This window comes from Panulirus ornatus, chromosome 53 (genome assembly GCF_036320965.1).
Source record: "Panulirus ornatus isolate Po-2019 chromosome 53, ASM3632096v1, whole genome shotgun sequence".
Lineage (NCBI taxonomy): Eukaryota > Metazoa > Arthropoda > Malacostraca > Decapoda > Palinuridae > Panulirus > Panulirus ornatus.
Window position 1 is genome coordinate 8366215 of NC_092276.1, and position 19308 is coordinate 8385522.

General features: G+C 42.7%; 1 protein-coding gene across 6 annotated transcripts in view; it reads left to right on the forward strand.

The window, feature by feature from the left end:
* Window positions 1-19308, forward strand: part of atl (atlastin GTPase) — a 281407-nt gene that overhangs the window by 64325 nt on the left and 197774 nt on the right. For all 6 annotated transcript variants that reach the window (XM_071692545.1, XM_071692546.1, XM_071692540.1 and 3 more), the window contains one exon: window positions 13318-13456. In XM_071692545.1, coding sequence (XP_071548646.1) covers window positions 13318-13456 — 139 coding nt within the window. The remainder of the gene's footprint in view (window positions 1-13317; window positions 13457-19308) is intronic.

Here is a 19308-nt window from a genome sequence, read left to right on the forward strand (position 1 = left end):
TTAAGTTGCCTTCTACAAAATGCAGGGTATACGTAGGAAGTATTTTTTCTCGCCTATCTCCAGGGATAATTATCACTATTATATTCATATTATCCCTGGGATAAACCTGCCTGACCTACACTTTGAATACTAGCATTCTGCCCACAAACAGACAGGTTCTCACTGTCATACTTAACAATTGACAACTCTTAACTCGCACAGCTCATTCTTTGTAACTCTGGATTTTCCTGAGGTGAGAATTATGTGCTAGCCCTGCCTTTTGGCAAATTGGTAGGAGAAATAGATAGTAGTAATAGATAGGAACATTTAGGCAGGAGCATTAGGTAGAAACATTAGATAGAAGTAGTATTTATTTATTCATTTATTGTATGTAGCATTTATGTATCTGGAGAAGACATATGATAGAGTTGATAGAGATGCTCTGTTGAAGGTATTAAGAATATATGGTGTGGGAGGAAAGTTGTTAGAAGCAGTGAAAAGTTGTTATCGAGGATGTAAGGCATGTGTACGTGTAGGAAGAGAGGAAAGTGATTGGTTCTCAGTGAATGTAGGTTTGCGGCAGGGGTGTGTGATGTCTCCATGGTTGTTTAATTTGTTTATGGATGGGGTTGTTAGGGAGGTGAATGCAAGAGTTTTGGAAAGAGGGGCAAGTATGAAGTCTGTTGGGGATGAGAGAGCTTGGGAAGTGAGTCAGTTGTTGTTCACTGATGATACAGCGCTGGTGGCTGATTCATGTGAGAAACTGCAGAAGCTGGTGACTGAGTTTGGTAAAGTGTGTGGAAGAAGAAAGTTAAGAGTAAATGTGAATAAGAGCAAGGTTATTAGGTACAGTAGGGTTGAGGGTCAAGTCAATTGGGTGGTGAGTTTGAATGGAGAAAAACTGGAGGAAGTGAAGTGTTTTAGATATCTGGGAGTGGATCTGGCAGCGGATGGAACCATGGAAGCGGAAGTGGATTATAGGGTGGGGGAGGGGGCGAAAATTCTGGGGGCCTTGAAGAATGTGTGGAAGTCGAGAACATTATCTCGGAAAGCAAAAATGGGTATGTTTGAAGGAATAGTGGTTCCAACAATGTTGTATGGTTGCGAGGCGTGGGCTATGGATAGAGTTGTGCGCAGGAGGATGGATGTGCTGGAAATGAGATGTTTGAGGACAATGTGTGGTGTGAGGTGGTTTGATCGAGTGAGTAACGTAAGGGTAAGAGAGATGTGTGGAAATAAAAAGAGCGTGGTTGAGAGAGCAGATGAGGGTGTTTTGAAGTGGTTTGGGCACATGGAGAGAATGAGTGAGGAAAGATTGACCAAGAGGCTATATGTGTCGGAGGTGGAGGGAACGAGGAGAAGAGGAAGACCAAATTGGAGGTGGAAAGATGGAGTGAAAAAGATTTTGTGTGATCGGGGCCTGAACATGCAGGAGGGTGAAAGGAGGGCAAGGAATAGAGTGAATTGGAGCGATGTGGTATACTGGGGTTGACGTGCTGTCAGTGGATTGAATCAAGGCATGTGAAGCGTCTGGGGTAAACCATGGAAAGCTGTGTAGGTATGTATATTTGCGTGTGTGGACGTATGTATATACATGTGTATGGGGGGGTTGGGCCATTTCTTTCGTCTGTTTCCTTGCGCTACCTCGCAAACGCGGGAGACAGCGACAAAGTATAATAATAAAATAATATTATACTTTGTCGTTGTCTCTTGCGTTAGCGAGGTAGTGCAAGGAAACAGGCGAAAGAATGGCCCAACCCACCCACATACACATGCATATACATACACGTCCACACACGAACATAAACATACCTATACATCTCAACTTCTACATTATATATTTATTTTTTATTTTGCTTTGTCGCTGTCTCCCGCGTTTGCGAGGTAGCGCAAGGAAACAGACGATAGAAATGGCCCAACCCACCACCATACACAATGTATACACACACACATCCACACATGCAAATATACATACCTATACATCTCAATGTACACATATATATATACATACACAGACACATACATATATACCCATGCACACAATTCACACTGTCTGCCACCTTTCACTCCCATCGCCACCTCGCCACACATGGAATACCTTCCCCCTCCCCCCTCATGTGTGCGAGGTAGCACTAGGAAAAGACAACAAAGGCCCCATTCTTTCACACTCATTCTCCAGCTGCCACGCAATAATGCCCGAAACCACAGCTCCCTTTCCACATCCAGGCCCCACACAACTTTCCATGGTTTACCCCAGACGCTTCACATGCCCTGATTCAATCCACTGACCGCACGTCAACCCCGGTATACCACATCGATCCAATTCACTCTATTCCTTGCCCTCCTTTCACCCTCCTGCATGTTCAGGCCCCGATCACACAAAATCTTTTTCACTCCATCTTTCCACCTCCAATTTGGTCTCCCACTTCTCCTCGTTCCCTCCACCTCCGACACATATATCCTCTTGGTCAATCTTTCCTCACTCATTCTCTCCATGTGCCCAAACCATTTCAAAACACCCTCTTCTGCACTCTCAACCACGCTCTTTTTATTTCCACACATCTCTCTTACCCTTACATTACTTACTCGATCAAACCACCTCACACCACACATTGTCCTCAAACATCTCATTTCCAGCACATCCACCCTCCTGCGCACAACTCTATCCATAGCCCACGCCTCGCAACCATACAACATTGTTGGAACCACTATTCCTTCAAACATACCCATTTTTGCTTTCCGAGATAATGTTCTCGACTTCCACACATTCTTCAAGGCTCCCAGGATTTTCGCCCCCTCCCCCACCCTATGATTCACTTCCACTTCCATGGTTCCATCCGCTGCCAGATCCACTCCCAGATATCTAAAACACTTTACTTCCTCCAGTTTTTCTCCATTCAAACTTACCTCCCAATTGACTTGACCCTCAACTCTAGTGTACCTAATAACCTTGCTCTTATTCACATTTACTCTTAACTTTCTTCTTTCACACACTTTACCAAACTCAGTCACCAGCTTCTGCAGTTTCTCACATGAATCAGCCACCAGTGCTGTATCATCAGCGAACAACAACTGACTCACTTCCTAAGCTCTCTCATCCACAACAGACTTCATACTTGCCCCTCTTTCCAAAACTTGCATTCACCTCCCTAACAACTAACAACCCCATCCATAAACAAATTAAACAACCATGGAGACATCACACACCCCTGCCGCAAACCTACATTCACTGAGAACCAATCCCTTTCCTCTCTTCCTACACGTACACATGCCTTACATCCTCGATAAAAACTTTTCACTGCCTCTAACAACTTGCCACCCACACCATATATTCTTAATACCTTCCACAGAGCCTCTCTATCAACTCTATCATATGCCTTCTCCAGATCCATAAATGCTACATACAAATCCATTTGCTTTTCTAAGTATTTCTCACATACATTCTTCAAAGCAAACACCTGATCCACACATCCTCTACTGCTTCTGAAACCACACTGCTCTTCCCCAATCTGATGCTCTGTACATGCCTTCACCCTCTCAATCAATACCCTCCCATATGATTTACCAGGAATACTCAACAAACTTATACCTCTGTAATTTGAGCACTCACTCTTATCCCCTTTGCCTTTGTACAGTGGCACTCTGCACGCATTCCGCCAATCCTCAGGCACCTCACCATGAGTCATACATACATTAAATAACCTTACCAACCAGTCAACAATACAGTCACCCGATTTTTTAATAATTTCCACTGCAATACCATCCAAACCTGCTGCCTTGCCGGCTTTCATCTTCTGCAAAGCTTTTACTACCTCTTCTCTGTTTACCAAATCATTTTCCCCAACCCTCTCACTTTGCACACCACCTCGACCAAAACACCCTATATCTGCCACTCTATCATCAAACACATTGAACAAACCTTCAAAATACTCACTCCATCTCCTTCTCACATCACCACTACTTGTTATCACCTCCCCATTTGCGCCCTTCACTGAAGTTCCCATTTGCTCCCTTGTCTTACGCACTTTATTTACCTCCTTCCAGAACATCTTTTTATTCTCCCTAAAATTTAATGATACTCTCTCACCCCAACTCTCATTTGCCCTCTTTTTCACCTCTTGCACCTTTCTCTTGACCTCCTGTCTCTTTCTTTTATACATCTCCCACTCAATTTCATTTTTTCCCTGCAAAAATCGTCCAAATATATATTATCCCTGGGGATAGGGGATTAAGAATACTTCCCACGTATTCCCTGCGTGTCGTAGAAGGCGACTAAAAGGGAGGGAGTGGAAGGCTGGAAATCCTCCCCTCTCGTTTTTTTTTTAATTTTCCAAAAGAAGGAACAGAGGGGGCCAGGTGAGGATATTCCAAAAAAGGCCCAGTCCTCTGTTCTTGACACTACCTCGCTGGCGCGGGAAATGGCGAATAGTTTAAAAGAAGGAAAGAATATATATATATGGGAGGGTATTGATTGAGAGGGTGAAGGCATGTATAGAGCATCAGATTGGGGAAGAGCAGTGTGGTTTCAGAAGTGGTAGAGGATGTGTGGAACAGGTGTTTGCTTTGAAGAATGTATGTGAGAAATACTTAGAAAAGCAAATGGATTTGTATGTAGCATTTATGGATCTGGAGAAGGCATATGATAGAGTTGATAGAGATTCTCTGTGGAAGGTATTAAGAATATATGGTGTGGGAGGCAAGTTGTTAGAAGCAGTGAAAAGTTTTTATCGAGGATGTAAGGCATGTGTACGTGTAGGAAGAGAGGAAAGTGATTGGTTCTCAGTGAATGTAGGTTTGCGGCAGGGGTGTGTGATGTCTCCATGGTTGTTTAATTTGTTTATGGATGGGGTTGTTAGGGAGGTGAATGCAAGAGTTTTGGAAAGAGGGGCAAGTATGAAGTCTGTTGTGGATGAGAGAGCTTGGGAAGTGAGTCAGTTGTTGTTCGCTGATGATACAGCGCTGGTGGCTGATTCATGTGAGAAACTGCAGAAGCTGGTGACTGAGTTTGGTAAAGTGTGTGAAAGAAGAAAGTTAAGAGTAAATGTGAATAAGAGCAAGGTTATTAGGTACACTAGAGTTGAGGGTCAAGTCAATTGGGAGGTAAGTTTGAATGGAGAAAAACTGGAGGAAGTAAAGTGTTTTTGATATCTGGGAGTGGATCTGGCAGTGGATGGAACCATGGAAGCGGAAGTGAATCATAGGGTGGGGGAGGGGGCGAAAATCCTGGGAGCCTTGAAGAATGTGTGGAAGTCGAGAACATTATCTCGGAAAGTAAAGATGGGTATGTTTGAAGGAATAGTGGTTCCAACAATGTTGTATGGTTGCGAGGCGTGGGGTATGGATAGAGTTGTGCACAGGAGGGTGGATGTGCTGGAAATGAGATGTTTGAGGACAATGTGTGGTGTGAGGTGGTTTGATTGAGTAAGTAATGTAAGGGTAAGAGAGATGTGTGGAAATAAAAAGAGCGTGGTTGAGAGAGCAGAAGAGGGTGTTTTCAAGTGGTTTGGGCACATGGAGAGAATGAGTGAGGAAAGATTGACCAAGAGGATATATGTGTTGGAGGTGGAGGGAACGAGGAGAAGTGGGAGACTAAATTGGAGGTGGAAAGATGGAGTGAAAAAGATTTTGTGTGATCGGGGCCTGAACATGCAGGAGGGTGAAAGGCGGGCAAGGAATAGAGTGAATTGGATCGATGTGGTATACCTGGGTTGACGTGCTGTCAGTGGATTGAATCAGGGCATGTGAAGCGTCTGGGGTAAACCATGGAAAGCTGTGTGGGGCCTGGATGTGGAAAGGGAGCTGTGGTTTCGGGCAGTATTGCATGACAGCTAGAGACTGAGTGTGAATGAATGAGGCCTTTGTTGTCTTTTCCTAGCGCTACCCCGCACACATGAGGGGGGATGGGGATGGTATTCCATGTGTGGCGAGGTGGCGATGGGAATGAATAAAGGCAGACAGTGTGAATTGTGTGCATGTGTATATATGTATGTGTCTGTGTGTTTATATATGTGTACATTGAGATGTATAGGTATGTATATTTGCGTGTGTGGACTTGTGTGTATATACATGTGTATGGGGGTGGGTTGGGCCATTTTCTTTCGTCTGTTTCCTTGCGCTACCTCGCAAACGCGGGAGACAGCGACAAAGCAAAATAGATAAATAAATAAATAAATATATATACACACAGACATATACATATATATACACATGTATGTAATTCATACTGTCTGCTCTTATTCATTCCTGTCGCCACCCCGCCACACATGAAATGACAACCCCCTCCCCCGCATGTGCGCAAGGTAGCACTAGGAAAAGACAGCAAAGGCCACATTCGTTCACACTCAGTCTCTAGCTGTCATGTATAATGCACCGAAACCACAGCTCCCTTTCCACATCCAGGCCCCAAGTCTCTAGCTGTCATGTATAATGCAACGAAACCACAGCTCCCTTTCCACATCCAGGCCCCACAAAACTTTCCATGGTTTACCCCAAACGCTTCACACGCACTGGTTCAATCCATTGACAGCATGTTGACCCAGGTATACCACATTGTTCCATTTCACTCTATTCCTTGCACGCCATTCACCCTCCTGCATGTTCAGGCCCCAATCACTCAAAATCTTTTTCACTCCATCCTTCCACTTCCAGTTTGGTCTCCCACTTCTCCTCGTTCCCTCCACCTCTGACACATATCCTCTTTGTCAATCTTTCCTCACTCATTCTCCCATGTTACCAAACCATTTCAATACACCCTCTTGTGCTCTCTCAACCACACTCTTTTTACTACCACACATCTCTCTCACCCTTTCATAACTTACTCGATCAAACCACCTCGCACCACATATTGTCCTCAAACATCTCATTTCCAGCACATCCACCCTCCTCCGCACAACTCTTTCTATAGCCCACGCCTCGCAACCATATAACATTGTTGGAACCACTGTTCCTTCAAACATACCCATTTTTGTTTTTCAAGATAACGTCCTTGCCTTCCACACATTTTTCAACACACCCAGAACTTTCGCCCCCTCCCCCACCCTATGACTCATTTCCGCTTCCGTGGTTCCATCCGCTGCCAAATCCACTCCCAGATATCTAAAACACTTCACTTCCTCCAGTTTTTCTCCATTCAAACATACCTCCTGGTTGACTTGTCCCTCAACCCTACTGTACTTAATAACCTTGCTGTTATTCACATTTACTCTCAACTTTCTTTTTTCACACACTTTACCAAACTCAGTCACCAGCTTCTGCAGTTTCTCACCCGAATCAGCCACCAGTGCTGTATCATCAGCGAACAACAACTGACTCACTTCCCAAGCTCTCTCATCCAAACCTCTTGCATTCACCTCCCTAACAACCCCATCCATAAACAAATTAAAGCAACCGTGGAGACATCACGCACCCCTGCCGCAAACCAACATTCACTGAGAACCAGTCACTTTCCTCTTTTCCTACCCATACACATGCTTTACATCCTTGATAAAAACTTTTCACTTCTTCTAACAACTTACTTCCCACACCATGTATTCTTAATACCTTCCACAGAGCATCTCTATCAACTCTATCATATGCCTTCTCCAGATCCATAAATGCTACATACAAATCCATTTGTTTTTCTAAGTATTTCTCACATACACTCTTCAAAGCAAACACCTGATCCACACATCATCTACCACTTCTGATACCACACTGCTCTTCCCCAATCTGATGCTCTGTACATGCTTTGACCCTCTCAATCTATACCCTCCCATATAATTTCCAGGAATACTCAACAAACTTATACCTCTGTAATTTGAGCACTCGCCTTTCCCCCCTTTTCCTTTGTACGATGGTACTATGCAAGCATTCCACCAATCCTCAGGCACCTCACCATGAGCCATACATACATTAAATAACCTTACCAACCAGTCAACAACACAGTCACCCCCTTTTTTAATAAATTTCACTGCTATACCATCCAAACCTGCTGCTTTGCCGGCTTTCATCTTCCGCAAAGCTTTTACTACCTCTTGTCTGTTTACCAAATCATTCTCCCTAACCCTCTCACTTTGCACACCACCTCAACCAAAACACCCTATATCTGCCACTCTGTCATCAAATGTATTCAACAAACCTTCAAAATACTCACTCCATCTCCTCACATCTCCACTACTTATCAACTCCCCATTAGCCCCCTTTACTGATGTTCCCATTTGTTTCCTTGTCTTACGCATTTTATTTACCTCCTTCCAAAACATCTTTTTATTCTCCCTAAAATTTAATAATACTCTCTCACCCCAACTCTCATTTGCCCTCTTTTTCACCTCCTGCACCTTTCTCTTGACCTCCTGCCTCTTTCTTTTATACATCTCCCAGTCATTTGCATTATTTCCCTGCAAAAATTGTCCAAATGCCTCTCTCTTTTCTTTCACTAATAATCTTACTTTTTCTTCCCACCACTCACTACCCTTTCTAATCTGCCCACCTCCCACGATTCTCATGCCACAAGCATCTTTTGTGCAAGCCATCACTGCTTCCCTAAATACACCCCATTCCTCCCCCACTCCCCTTACGTCCTTTGTTCTCACCTTTTTCTATTCTGTACTCATTCTCTCCTGGTACTTCCTCACACAAGTCTCCTTTCCAAGCTCATTTACTTTCACCACTCTCTTCATCCCAACATTCTCTCTTCTTTTCTGTAAACCTCTACAAATTTTCACCTTCGCCTCCACAAGATAATGATCAGACATCCCTCCAGTTGCACCTCTCAGCACATTAACATCCAAAAGTCTCTCTTTCGTGCACCTATCAATTAACATGTAATCTAATAATACTCTCTGGCCATCTCTCCTACTTACATACGTATACTTATGTATATCTCTCTTTTTAAACCAGGTATTCCCAATCTCCAGTCCTTTTTCAGTGCACAAATCTACAAGCTCTTCACCATTTCACTTTACAACACTGAACACCCCATGTACATCCATTATTCCCTCAACTGCCACATTACTCACCTTTGCATTCAACTCACCCATCACTATAACCCGGTTTCGTGCATCAAAACTGCTAACACACTCACTCAGCTGCTCCCAAAGCACTTGCCTCTCATGATCTTCCTTCTCATGCCCAGGTGCATATGCACCAATAATCACCCATCTCTCTCCATCCCTTTTCAGTTTTACCCATATTAATCTAGAGTTTACTTTCTTACACTCTATCACATACACCCACCACTCCTGTTTCAGGAGTAGTGCTACTCCTTCCCTTGCTCTTGTCCTCTCACCAACCCCTGACTTTACTCCCAAGTAGGTATAGAAATTAGGAAGAAGCATTAGGTAGAAGTGGCCAGTAGGAGTATTAGCTAGGAGCCTTCACAAACACTGCAGTAGAGTTAACCTCTACCAGTAGCCTGTTAGGGGTTAACCACTAAAGTCTAAGAAGCAGCACTGGAGTTCACTTGTGGTGGCTCTTTTGCCATTGCTTCCTCCTTGAGGGAATTCCAGTTGGGAAGAGGCATCAGAGATATAGATAGATAGATGGACAAACCAGGGCATGTGAAGCTTCCAAAATAAATCATGGATTCTTTTCCTTTATTGAAGGGTCTGGTTGCAAACAAAAGTAAACATATATAATAGACCTGAATTTGGGTATGCATCTCAGACTTTGCCATCACTCTTGAATAAGTATAAAGATAGGACAAAGATATGACAGAGAAGGTACAGAAGAGGACAATGATGATTGTACATGATATGAGAAAGCTAAGTTTCTAGAGAGGCAATAGGCTTCAGACTTGCTTATCAAGTACCTTGACTAAGTTAATGACACTATCATCCACTCTCTTGAGAAACTCAACTGCTATCCATTTGACTCACAACACTTTGCCAGTCTTTATCTTGCACAAAGCTTTCACCACCTCCTCTCTTTTCACCATACAGTTTGCATCTCTTGTTAGCCCTATCATATTCTTTCTTCACAAGCTATTAATGTCACATACAGTACTCTCCCTTTCAGCAGTTATTTATCTCACAGTCCTTCGAGCAAACACAAGGCCGCACACATACTTTTCCTCTCCTGAAACCAAATTGCTCCTCAGTGAAATGCTCTGTGTATGCCATCATAGCCATTTTCCCATGCATCTTACCAGATAGAGATATCAGCAGAAACAAATGTGTAAATAGAGATGGTTCATACAAAGTGACAAAGATGGTACTTAAAATAAGGGAACTGAATTACAGGGGGAGGTTAGAGGTTAGTGGTATACCCACATTGGAAGAGAGAAGATTAAGGAAAGATGATTACAATCTTCAAGTTTCTGAATCACACTGGTATTGTCAACAGTGACCACCTTTCTGAAAAAATAAGAAGAATCAGAGGTCATAGAAAAGTGATGACAAAATTTGTTATAAAGGATGTAATGAAATACTGCAATAGGATCTCAGTGGAGATTGGTGGGATGATAGTGAAGAAACTTAAAGGGATGACCCTACAAGCTTAGAACTCCCTCTATTTACTGTACGAAAGGGTAATTACAAATAGGTAATTACACAAACACCTGCTGTAGATGTATGTTCGCATGTATGTTGTACATTTTCATAATTTCATGAACTATATGCTGAATTATTTACTTTTGATATTATCATATAATATACATAAGTATACTTATGTAAGTAGGAGAGATGGCCAGAGAGCGTTATTGGATTACGTGTTAATTGACAGGCGTGCGAAAGAGAGACTTTTGGATGTTAATGTGCTGAGAGGTGCAACTGGAGGGATGTCTGATCATTATCTTGTGGAGGCTAAGGTGAAGATTAGTATGGGTTTTCAGAAAAGAGGAGTGAATGTTGGGGTGAAGAAGGTGGTGAGAGTAAGTGAGCTTGGGAAGGAGACCTGTGTGGGGAAGTACCAGGAGAGACTGTGTACAGAATGGAAAAAGGTGAGAACAATGGAAGTAAGGGGAGTGGGGGAGGAATGGGATGTATTTAGGGAATCAGTGATGGATTGCGCAAAAGATGCTTGTGGCATGAGAAGAGTGGGAGGTGGGCTGTTTAGAAAGGGTAGTGAGTGGTGGGATGAAGAAGTAAGAGTATTAGTGAAAGAGAAGAGAGAGGCATTTGGACGATTTTTGCAGGGAAAAAATGCAATTGAGTGGGAGAAGTATAAAAGAAAGAGACAGGAGGTCAAGAGAAAGGTGCAAGAGGTGAAAAAAAGGGCAAATGAGAGTTGGGGTGAGAGTCTATCAGTAAATTTTAGGGAGAATAAAAAGATGTTCTGGAAGGAGGTAAATAGGGTGCGTAAGACAAGGGAGCAAATGGGAACTTCAGTGAAGGGCGTAAATGGGGAGGTGATAACAAGTAGTGGTGATGTGAGAAGGAGATGGAATGAGTATTTTGAAGGTTTGTTGAATGTGTCTGATGACAGAGTGGCAGATATAGGGTGTTTTGGTCGAGGTGGTGTGCAAAGTGAGAGGGTTAGGGAAAATGATTTGGTAAACAGAGAAGAGGTAGTAAAAGCTTTGCGGAAGATGAAAGCCGGCAAGGCAGCAGGTTTGGATGGTATTGCAGTGGAATTTATTAAAAAAGGGGGTGACTGTATTGTTGACTTGTTGGTAAGGTTATTTAATGTATGTATGACTCATGGTGAGGTGCCTGAGGATTGGCGGAATGCGTGCATAGTGCCATTGTACAAAGGCAAAGGGGATAAGAGTGAGTGCTCAAATTACAGAGGTATAAGTTTGTTGAGTATTCCTGGTAAATTATATGGGAGGTTATTGATTGAGAGGGTGAAGGCATGTACAGAGCATCAGATTGGGGAAGAGCAGTGCGGTTTCAGAAGTGGTAGAGGATGTGTGGATCAGGTGTTTGCTTTGAAGAATGTATGTGAGAAATACTTAGAAAAGCAAATGGATTTGTATGTAGCATTTATGGATCTGGAGAAGGCATATGATAGAGTTGATAGAGATGCTCTGTGGAAGGTATTAAGAATATATGGTGTGGGAGGCAAGTTGTTAGAAGCAGTGAAAAGTTTTTATCGAGGATGTAAGGCATGTGTACGTGTAGGAAGAGAGGAAAGTGATTGGTTCTCAGTGAATGTAGGTTTGCGGCAGGGGTGTGTGATGTCTCCATGGTTGTTTAATTTGTTTATGGATGGGGTTGTTAGGGAGGTAAATGCAAGAGTCCTGGAAAGAGGGGCAAGTATGAAGTCTGTTGGGGATGAGAGAGCTTGGGAAGTGAGTCAGTTGTTGTTCGCTGATGATACAGCGCTGGTGGCTGATTCATGTGAGAAACTGCAGAAGCTGGTGACTGAGTTTGGTAAAGTGTGTGGAAGAAGAAAGTTAAGAGTAAATGTGAATAAGAGCAAGGTTATTAGGTACAGTAGGGTTGAGGGTCAAGTCAATTGGGAGGTGAGTTTGAATGGAGAAAAACTGGAGGAAGTGAAGTGTTTTAGATATCTGGGAGTGGATCTGTCAGCGGATGGAACCATGGAAGCGGAAGTGGATCATAGGGTGGGGGATGGGGCGAAAATTTTGGGAGCCTTGAAAAATGTGTGGAAGTCGAGAACATTATCTCGGAAAGCAAAAATGGGTATGTTTGAAGGAATAGTGGTTCCAACAATGTTGTATGGTTGCGAGGCGTGGGCTATGGATAGAGTTGTGCGCAGGAGGATGGATGTGCTGGAAATGAGATGTTTGAGCACAATGTGTGGTGTGAGGTGGTTTGATCGAGTAAGTAACGTAAGGGTAAGAGAGATGTGTGGAAATAAAAAGAGCGTGGTTGAGAGAGCAGAAGAGGGTGTTTTGAAATGGTTTGGGCACATGGAGAGAATGAGTGAGGAAAGATTGACCAAGAGGATATATGTGTCGGAGGTGGAGGGAACGAGGAGAAGAGGGAGACCAAATTGGAGGTGGAAAGATGGAGTGAAAAAGATTTTGTGTGATCGGGGCCTGAACATGCAGGAGGGTGAAAGGAGGGCAAGGAATAGAGTGAATTGGAGCGATGTGGTATACAGGGGTTGACGTGCTGTCAGTGGATTGAATCAAGGCATGTGAAGCGTCTGGGGTAAACCATGGAAAGCTGTGTAGGTATGTATATTTGCGTGTGTGGACGTGTGTATGTACATGTGTATGGGGGGGGGGTTGGGCCATTTCTTTCGTCTGTTTCCTTGCGCTACCTCGCAAACGCGGGAGACAGCGACAAAGTATAAAAAAAAAAAAAAAAAAATTATCATATAATGTAGTATTAAGGTGATTGCTTACTGGGGATGTCTTTGAATAATGGAATCGTTATATTTGCAGAAAGATAAATCTTAGGTTTGATAATCTTTTTGAAGCCAAGTGAATTTCTTTTTCCTTCACTTTAGGTTACAGAAAAGCAACATCATGCTCATCAAGAGGTTCGGCGTGATCTACGTAAATGTTTTAGAGACATCAACTGTTACCTGATGCCCCATCCAGGCTTTAATGTTATACAGAAAGCTGATTTTGATGGCAGACTATCAGGTAAGTGACATTTCTTTCATCACTTGTTTATTTTACTATTGGGAAAAAACTGTGCACCATATCTTTACAGTAAATTGAAGGTAAGTACAATATCCAGAAGTGGTTATAGAGATTATGGGCAAGTAAATGCGAAATTGCAAAGATGGAAGCAAATGGTATTTGTGATATACATTGAAAAGAGGGCAAACATGGACCTGGAAGTAAAATGAACTGCAATGGTTTGGAGTGTAGATAGAAAAGGGTAAGGAATGGGAGTTTAATACCAAAAAGCATGAGAAGTTGTCTTGCAAAATTCTCTTGTAGGACATGTTTTGAAGAATTATTAGATATGAGATATGTGGAATAAGCAAAATTTTATGAGTTGAGATTGACTGTAGGTTTGAAATAAACAGGACAAGAAAAAGAAGAGCAGCGCACCAATTTAAGTTAAAAAAAAAAAATGGTAAGTTATTAATAAAATTTACATCAAGGACCTTTGTTCCATTAAGAACTGAAGTTGGATGATACACAAGTGATAGTTGAATGAAATAAGCTAAAACATCAAAATTCCTTTATCTGGGACCAAGCAATATGCAGATTTTAAATTTTCACTGATTCTAGATATATGGGTCACAGAATGTGGTATGAAAATATTGATATTTTGATAAAATGTTGGTATTTCATGTGGTGGAGTGTTGTTATGCATTATGAAGTGGGGTGTTGGTATGTATCATGAGGTGGAGTGCTGGTATGATGAAATGATTGATTGTTTGTTTGATTTAGGCTGGCATTTGCCTAAAAATATACAGTTGAGGTATTACAGATGTTACAGAGCTCGGATGTCATAATATTAACTTGTTAATATCATAAAAGAGCTTAAGATCGAGGTGAGGATGGATATTTCCATGCGTTGGATAAATCCATGAGTGAAGTACATTTACATCATCAGGGTGGCAGATTTACTGGAAGATTCACTGAGTAAATACTGTACTATTGTACTATGGGTTGTACATTATGTGCTTAGTGATGATTAATTTAACATTCAGTGACAAATAGTTACAGTGATAAAATAGTTGACATACAACGGAGCCTAACAAAGAGAAAACTTAACTGTTTACTTTTAAAGCCATGTGGTAGTCCATGGATTGTTTATGATGATCAAAATGATAGGCCTAGGACTGTTCTTTATCTGTCTATACAAGCTGTGATTGGAACAAGTCGATCGTGTTGATGAACGGCTGTCAATGGGGGTGTGTGTTGGCGAGGGAGGAGGTCTTGGTAATGGGGATGTGTCAAAAGTTTATTACCAAGCTCCTTTGTGAGCTATCATTGTTGGTTGGAAAGGATGGATAAGTTTAGAAGATGAAGACCTCTTGGTGGTTTGTTTAAGATGGGCCCAGGATGATTATGTACGCTTTTTTTTTTTTTTTTCCTCTTTTCTGCACTCTTTTTAGCTGATCCCTTTGTATGGCTGTTAGTTAAGAGGACCAGGATGGGAAGGCATAGGTGAGCTTAGGTTGAATAAAGATGGTATTGACATTCCTGAGCTCAAATGGTGGGACACACAGCGATTTCAACTGCCAGAGAAGGCAGAGACTGTATGAGAATGATTTGATGATGGTGCTAACATGACTTTTACAGTTTAAACTGTCATCTATATTGAAACCAAGAAGTTTGAATTCTCTGACTGTCCAGAGAATTTTAGGGCTTAGCTTGATATCAGTGTTCAGTATGTTGTCTGCATCCAGGATGATGTGTATCATCACATTCGTGGCATGATTGATTGTGACATAGTTGGCTGTAGTCCACTCCTTAAGATGTTGATGATATGCTGAAGAGCACTGAAGTCAACGGTGGTTTGTGTCCCTTAGGATGTCATTGATAAGGATGAAGAAGCAGAGTGGGACATTGCAGATTAGGGATAGTAGGGTCAGTGTGGCCCCTCCCTTGAGCAAATAACTTGGTGTCGTCGTCTGTAAGGAAGTCATGTGTCATGTGATGTATTGGTATGTGTCGTTGATGGTGTGTTGGTGTGTTTCATGTGATGGAGCATTGGTATGTGTCTTGTAATAGTGTGTTGGTATTCATGTGGTGGGGTATTGTTATGTGTCAAGTGGTGGTGTACTGATATGTGTCATTTGTTGGAGTGTGTTATGTGGTGGAGTGGTGGTATCTGTTTTGTTATGGAGTGTTGGTATTTGTTATACGGTGGAGAGTTGGTGTCGCAGGATGGAGTATTAGTATGTCATGTGGTAGAGTGTTTGTATGTCATCTGGTGGTGTTATGTATGTAGTGGAGTGTTGGTATGTGTCATTTGATGAAGTGTTGTTATGTGTCATGTGGTGGAATGTTGGTATTTTATGTCATGTGGTGGGTGTTGTTCTATGGTGGAGTGTTGGTATGTGTCATAAGTTGATGTGTCATATCATGTTGAGGTAGTATTTGCCATGTGGTTGAGTGTTAGTATCATGTGGTGGTGGTGTGTTGTGTGTCATGTGGTGGAGTGTTGGTATGTGTCATATGGTGTTGTTGATACATGTCGTGTGGTGGAGTGATAGGTCGATAAAGAACAATGTATGGAATTCAGTCAGCCATTCGGCTGAAAGTACACAGTTAAGGAATTACATAGCAATTAATCACGAAAGAGGTGAAGATCAAAGTGGCGTTGGATATTTTTACGCTTTAGATAAGCACACGAGTGAAGTCTGTCTACATAATGTAGTTCAGAAACTCCTACAGAGTAAATTTTATGGTTCATACAGTATACATCTCGTGGTGATTCGTCGAACGTTAAGTGTTGTAAAGTTACGTATTGGTTGAATTGCGTTATTATTACGCTGATGTATTCTGTATTTAATGGTGAGCGTTAAGTGATGTTAATTGCTGTAGTATTGTGTTGACATACATTATGTATTTAATGATGAACAATTGAGTTATGTGAAGTTACATACTTGTTGAACTGCAGTAAATACTGTGTTGACATATATGATGGTGAACATGAAGTGATGAATATTTTCACGTTGGTTCCGTTGCTGGAACATAATAGTTAACACACACACACAAACACACAACTATGGAAGAACTAAGCTATTTGCTTGCTTAGCTATGCACTTGTTCATGGATTGTTCATGACGCTCACGATAGTAAGCAAAGGACAATTTTTGTATCTATATGAGGACTGATTAAGTACAAGGTGATTGTGGTGACGGACGTTGTCAGTCAGGCGATCACCTCTGACCCTCAAGGAAGCTGTTTTTGAGTCGCTGTGGTCAGCTGGGTCACAACTCCAGCGGTTGGAGAGTCGAAGAATTTTGTCAGTTATGTTGTTTACACTGACGCGACTGCATCTCCAACACACGCCTCTTGGTAAAGGTATATGATATGTGGTAGAGCGTTGGTATGTGTCATGTATATTGGAGTGTCAGTATGTATTATGTGGTGGGATGTCGGTCTGTGTCATGTGGTGTGTGTGATATGTGTCCTGCGATGGCTTGATGGAATGTGTCATTTAGTGTATGTTTCAATTGGAGTGTTGGTACGTGTCATGTTGGGGTGTTTTGATATGTGTCATGTGGTGGAGTGTTATGTGTCATGTGGTAGTGTGTTGGTGTGTGTCATGTGCTGGAGTGTTGTTATGTTGTTGTGTTATTGTGTTGGTGTTTTGTGGTGGTGTGTTAGTATGTGTCATGTGGTGTGTTGCTATATGTCACATGGTGGAGTGCTGGTATGTGTCATGTGATGGTGGGGTGTTGGTATGTGTCATGTGGCGGAGTGTTATGTGTCATGTGTTACCCTGCTGGTAATAAATGTATGAAATGCATCTACTTTCTCCCGGCACCCGGGTCTCTTGACACACATCTGATGTTTAGTTATTATCTTATGATTTATTGAATGGTGATACATCGGTGTTGACGTTGCCTTATCATATACGTAAGTTGATGAATAGTACTCATATGTCTCAGTGTACGTATGAAGGTCAGATATTTTTTTTTGACGATCCAAGGTGTGCTATGTGCACCAATTTTGAATGCTTATTTTTTTTTCATACATATTCGCCAATTCCCCGTGTTAAGTTGGCGTTTAGAACAAGAGGACTGAGCTTTAGAGGGAATATCCTCACTTGGTCCCCTTCTCTGTTCCTTCTTTTGGAAAAATGAAAAGAAAAACGAGAGGGGAGGATTTCCAGCCCCCCCCCCCCGCTCCCTCCCCTTTTAGTCGCCTTCTACGACACGCAGGGAATACATGGCGAGTATTCTTTCTCCCCTATCCCCAGGGATATATATTACTGAAGTGGGGATACACTCCGATGGTATCTGCAGGGCTCTGCTGTGGTTGAAGAGATCTTACTGTCCGTACATGCGAGGCTGTAGCGACGTGACTGTGTGTGTGTGTGTGTGTTGATGGGTGTGCTGGGGCGTCTGGTCAAGGCGACTGCAAGTCTTTGCCTCTGTCTCGTTTTTTTTTTTATTTTTTTTTTTTCGTTTTCTTAACGTCGCTGACGGCCAGTCGTTCTGGTACCTCGTAGGATTTCTCTCTCTCTCTCTCTCTCTCTCTCTCTCTCTCTCTCTCTCTCTCTCTCTCTCTCTCTCTCTCTCTCTCGGGAGAGTACACATCTGCCCATCGATAGCGACCTCTCTCTCTCTCTCTCTCTCTCTCTCTCTCTCTCTCTCTCTCTCTCTCTCTCTCTCTCTCTCTCTCTCTCTCTCTCTCTCTCCCCTAGGGAGCGTAACATATAACTGTACCCACCCACCGACAGCTACCTGTCTGGTGTGATCAAGGGAAGATGAGTTACGATTTGAGGGCCACGTCTGACGTAAGCGGCTGTGGGGAGGTGATGGGTGAGGGACGCTTAAATTGGTTTGCCGGAGAGAGAGTCGGTCGATCCATCCATGTGATGCTTAACACCGTACAGTACAGTGTGCGTGGACTCCCGTGGTGCAGCGGTTTAGCGTTCCTGACCGTGACGCATTCACGGGCATAGATTCGAATCCTGGTTTGCGGCAGTCGGTCTACAGTCAGCCCAGCTGTTCATCCAGCCCTATATGGGTTGTTGATAAAATGGGTACATAACTCATGCTTGGATATATATATATATATATATATATATATATATATATATATATATATATATATATATATATATATATATTTTTTTTTTATACTTTGTCGCTGTCTCCCGCGTTTGCGAGGTAGCGCAAGGAAAACAGACGAAAGAAATGGCCCAACCCCCCCCCCATACACATGTACATACACACGTCCACACACGCAAATATACATACCTACACAGCTTTCCATGGTTTACCCCAGACGCTTCACATGCCTTGATTCAATCCACTGACAGCACGTCGACCCCTGTATACCACATCGCTCCAATTCACTCTATTCCTTGCCCTCCTTTCACCCTCCTGCATGTTCAGGCCCCGATCACACAAAATCTTTTTCACTCCATCTTTCCACCTCCAATTTGGTCTCCCTCTTCTCCTCGTTCCCTCCACCTCCGACACATATATCCTCTTGGTCAATCTTTCCTCACTCATTCTCTCCATGTGCCCAAACCATTTCAAAACACCCTCTTCTGCTCTCTCAACCACGCTCTTTTTATTTCCACACATCTCTCTTACCCTTACGTTACTTACTCGATCAAACCACCTCACACCACACATTGTCCTCAAACATCTCATTTCCAGCACATCCATCCTCCTGCGCACAACTCTATCCATAGCCCACGCCTCGCAACCATACAACATTGTTGGAACCACTATTCCTTCAAACATAGCCATTTTTGCTTTCCGAGATAATGTTCTCGACTTCCACACATTTTTCAAGGCTCCCAAAATTTTCGCCCCCTCCCCCACCCTATTATCCACTTCCGC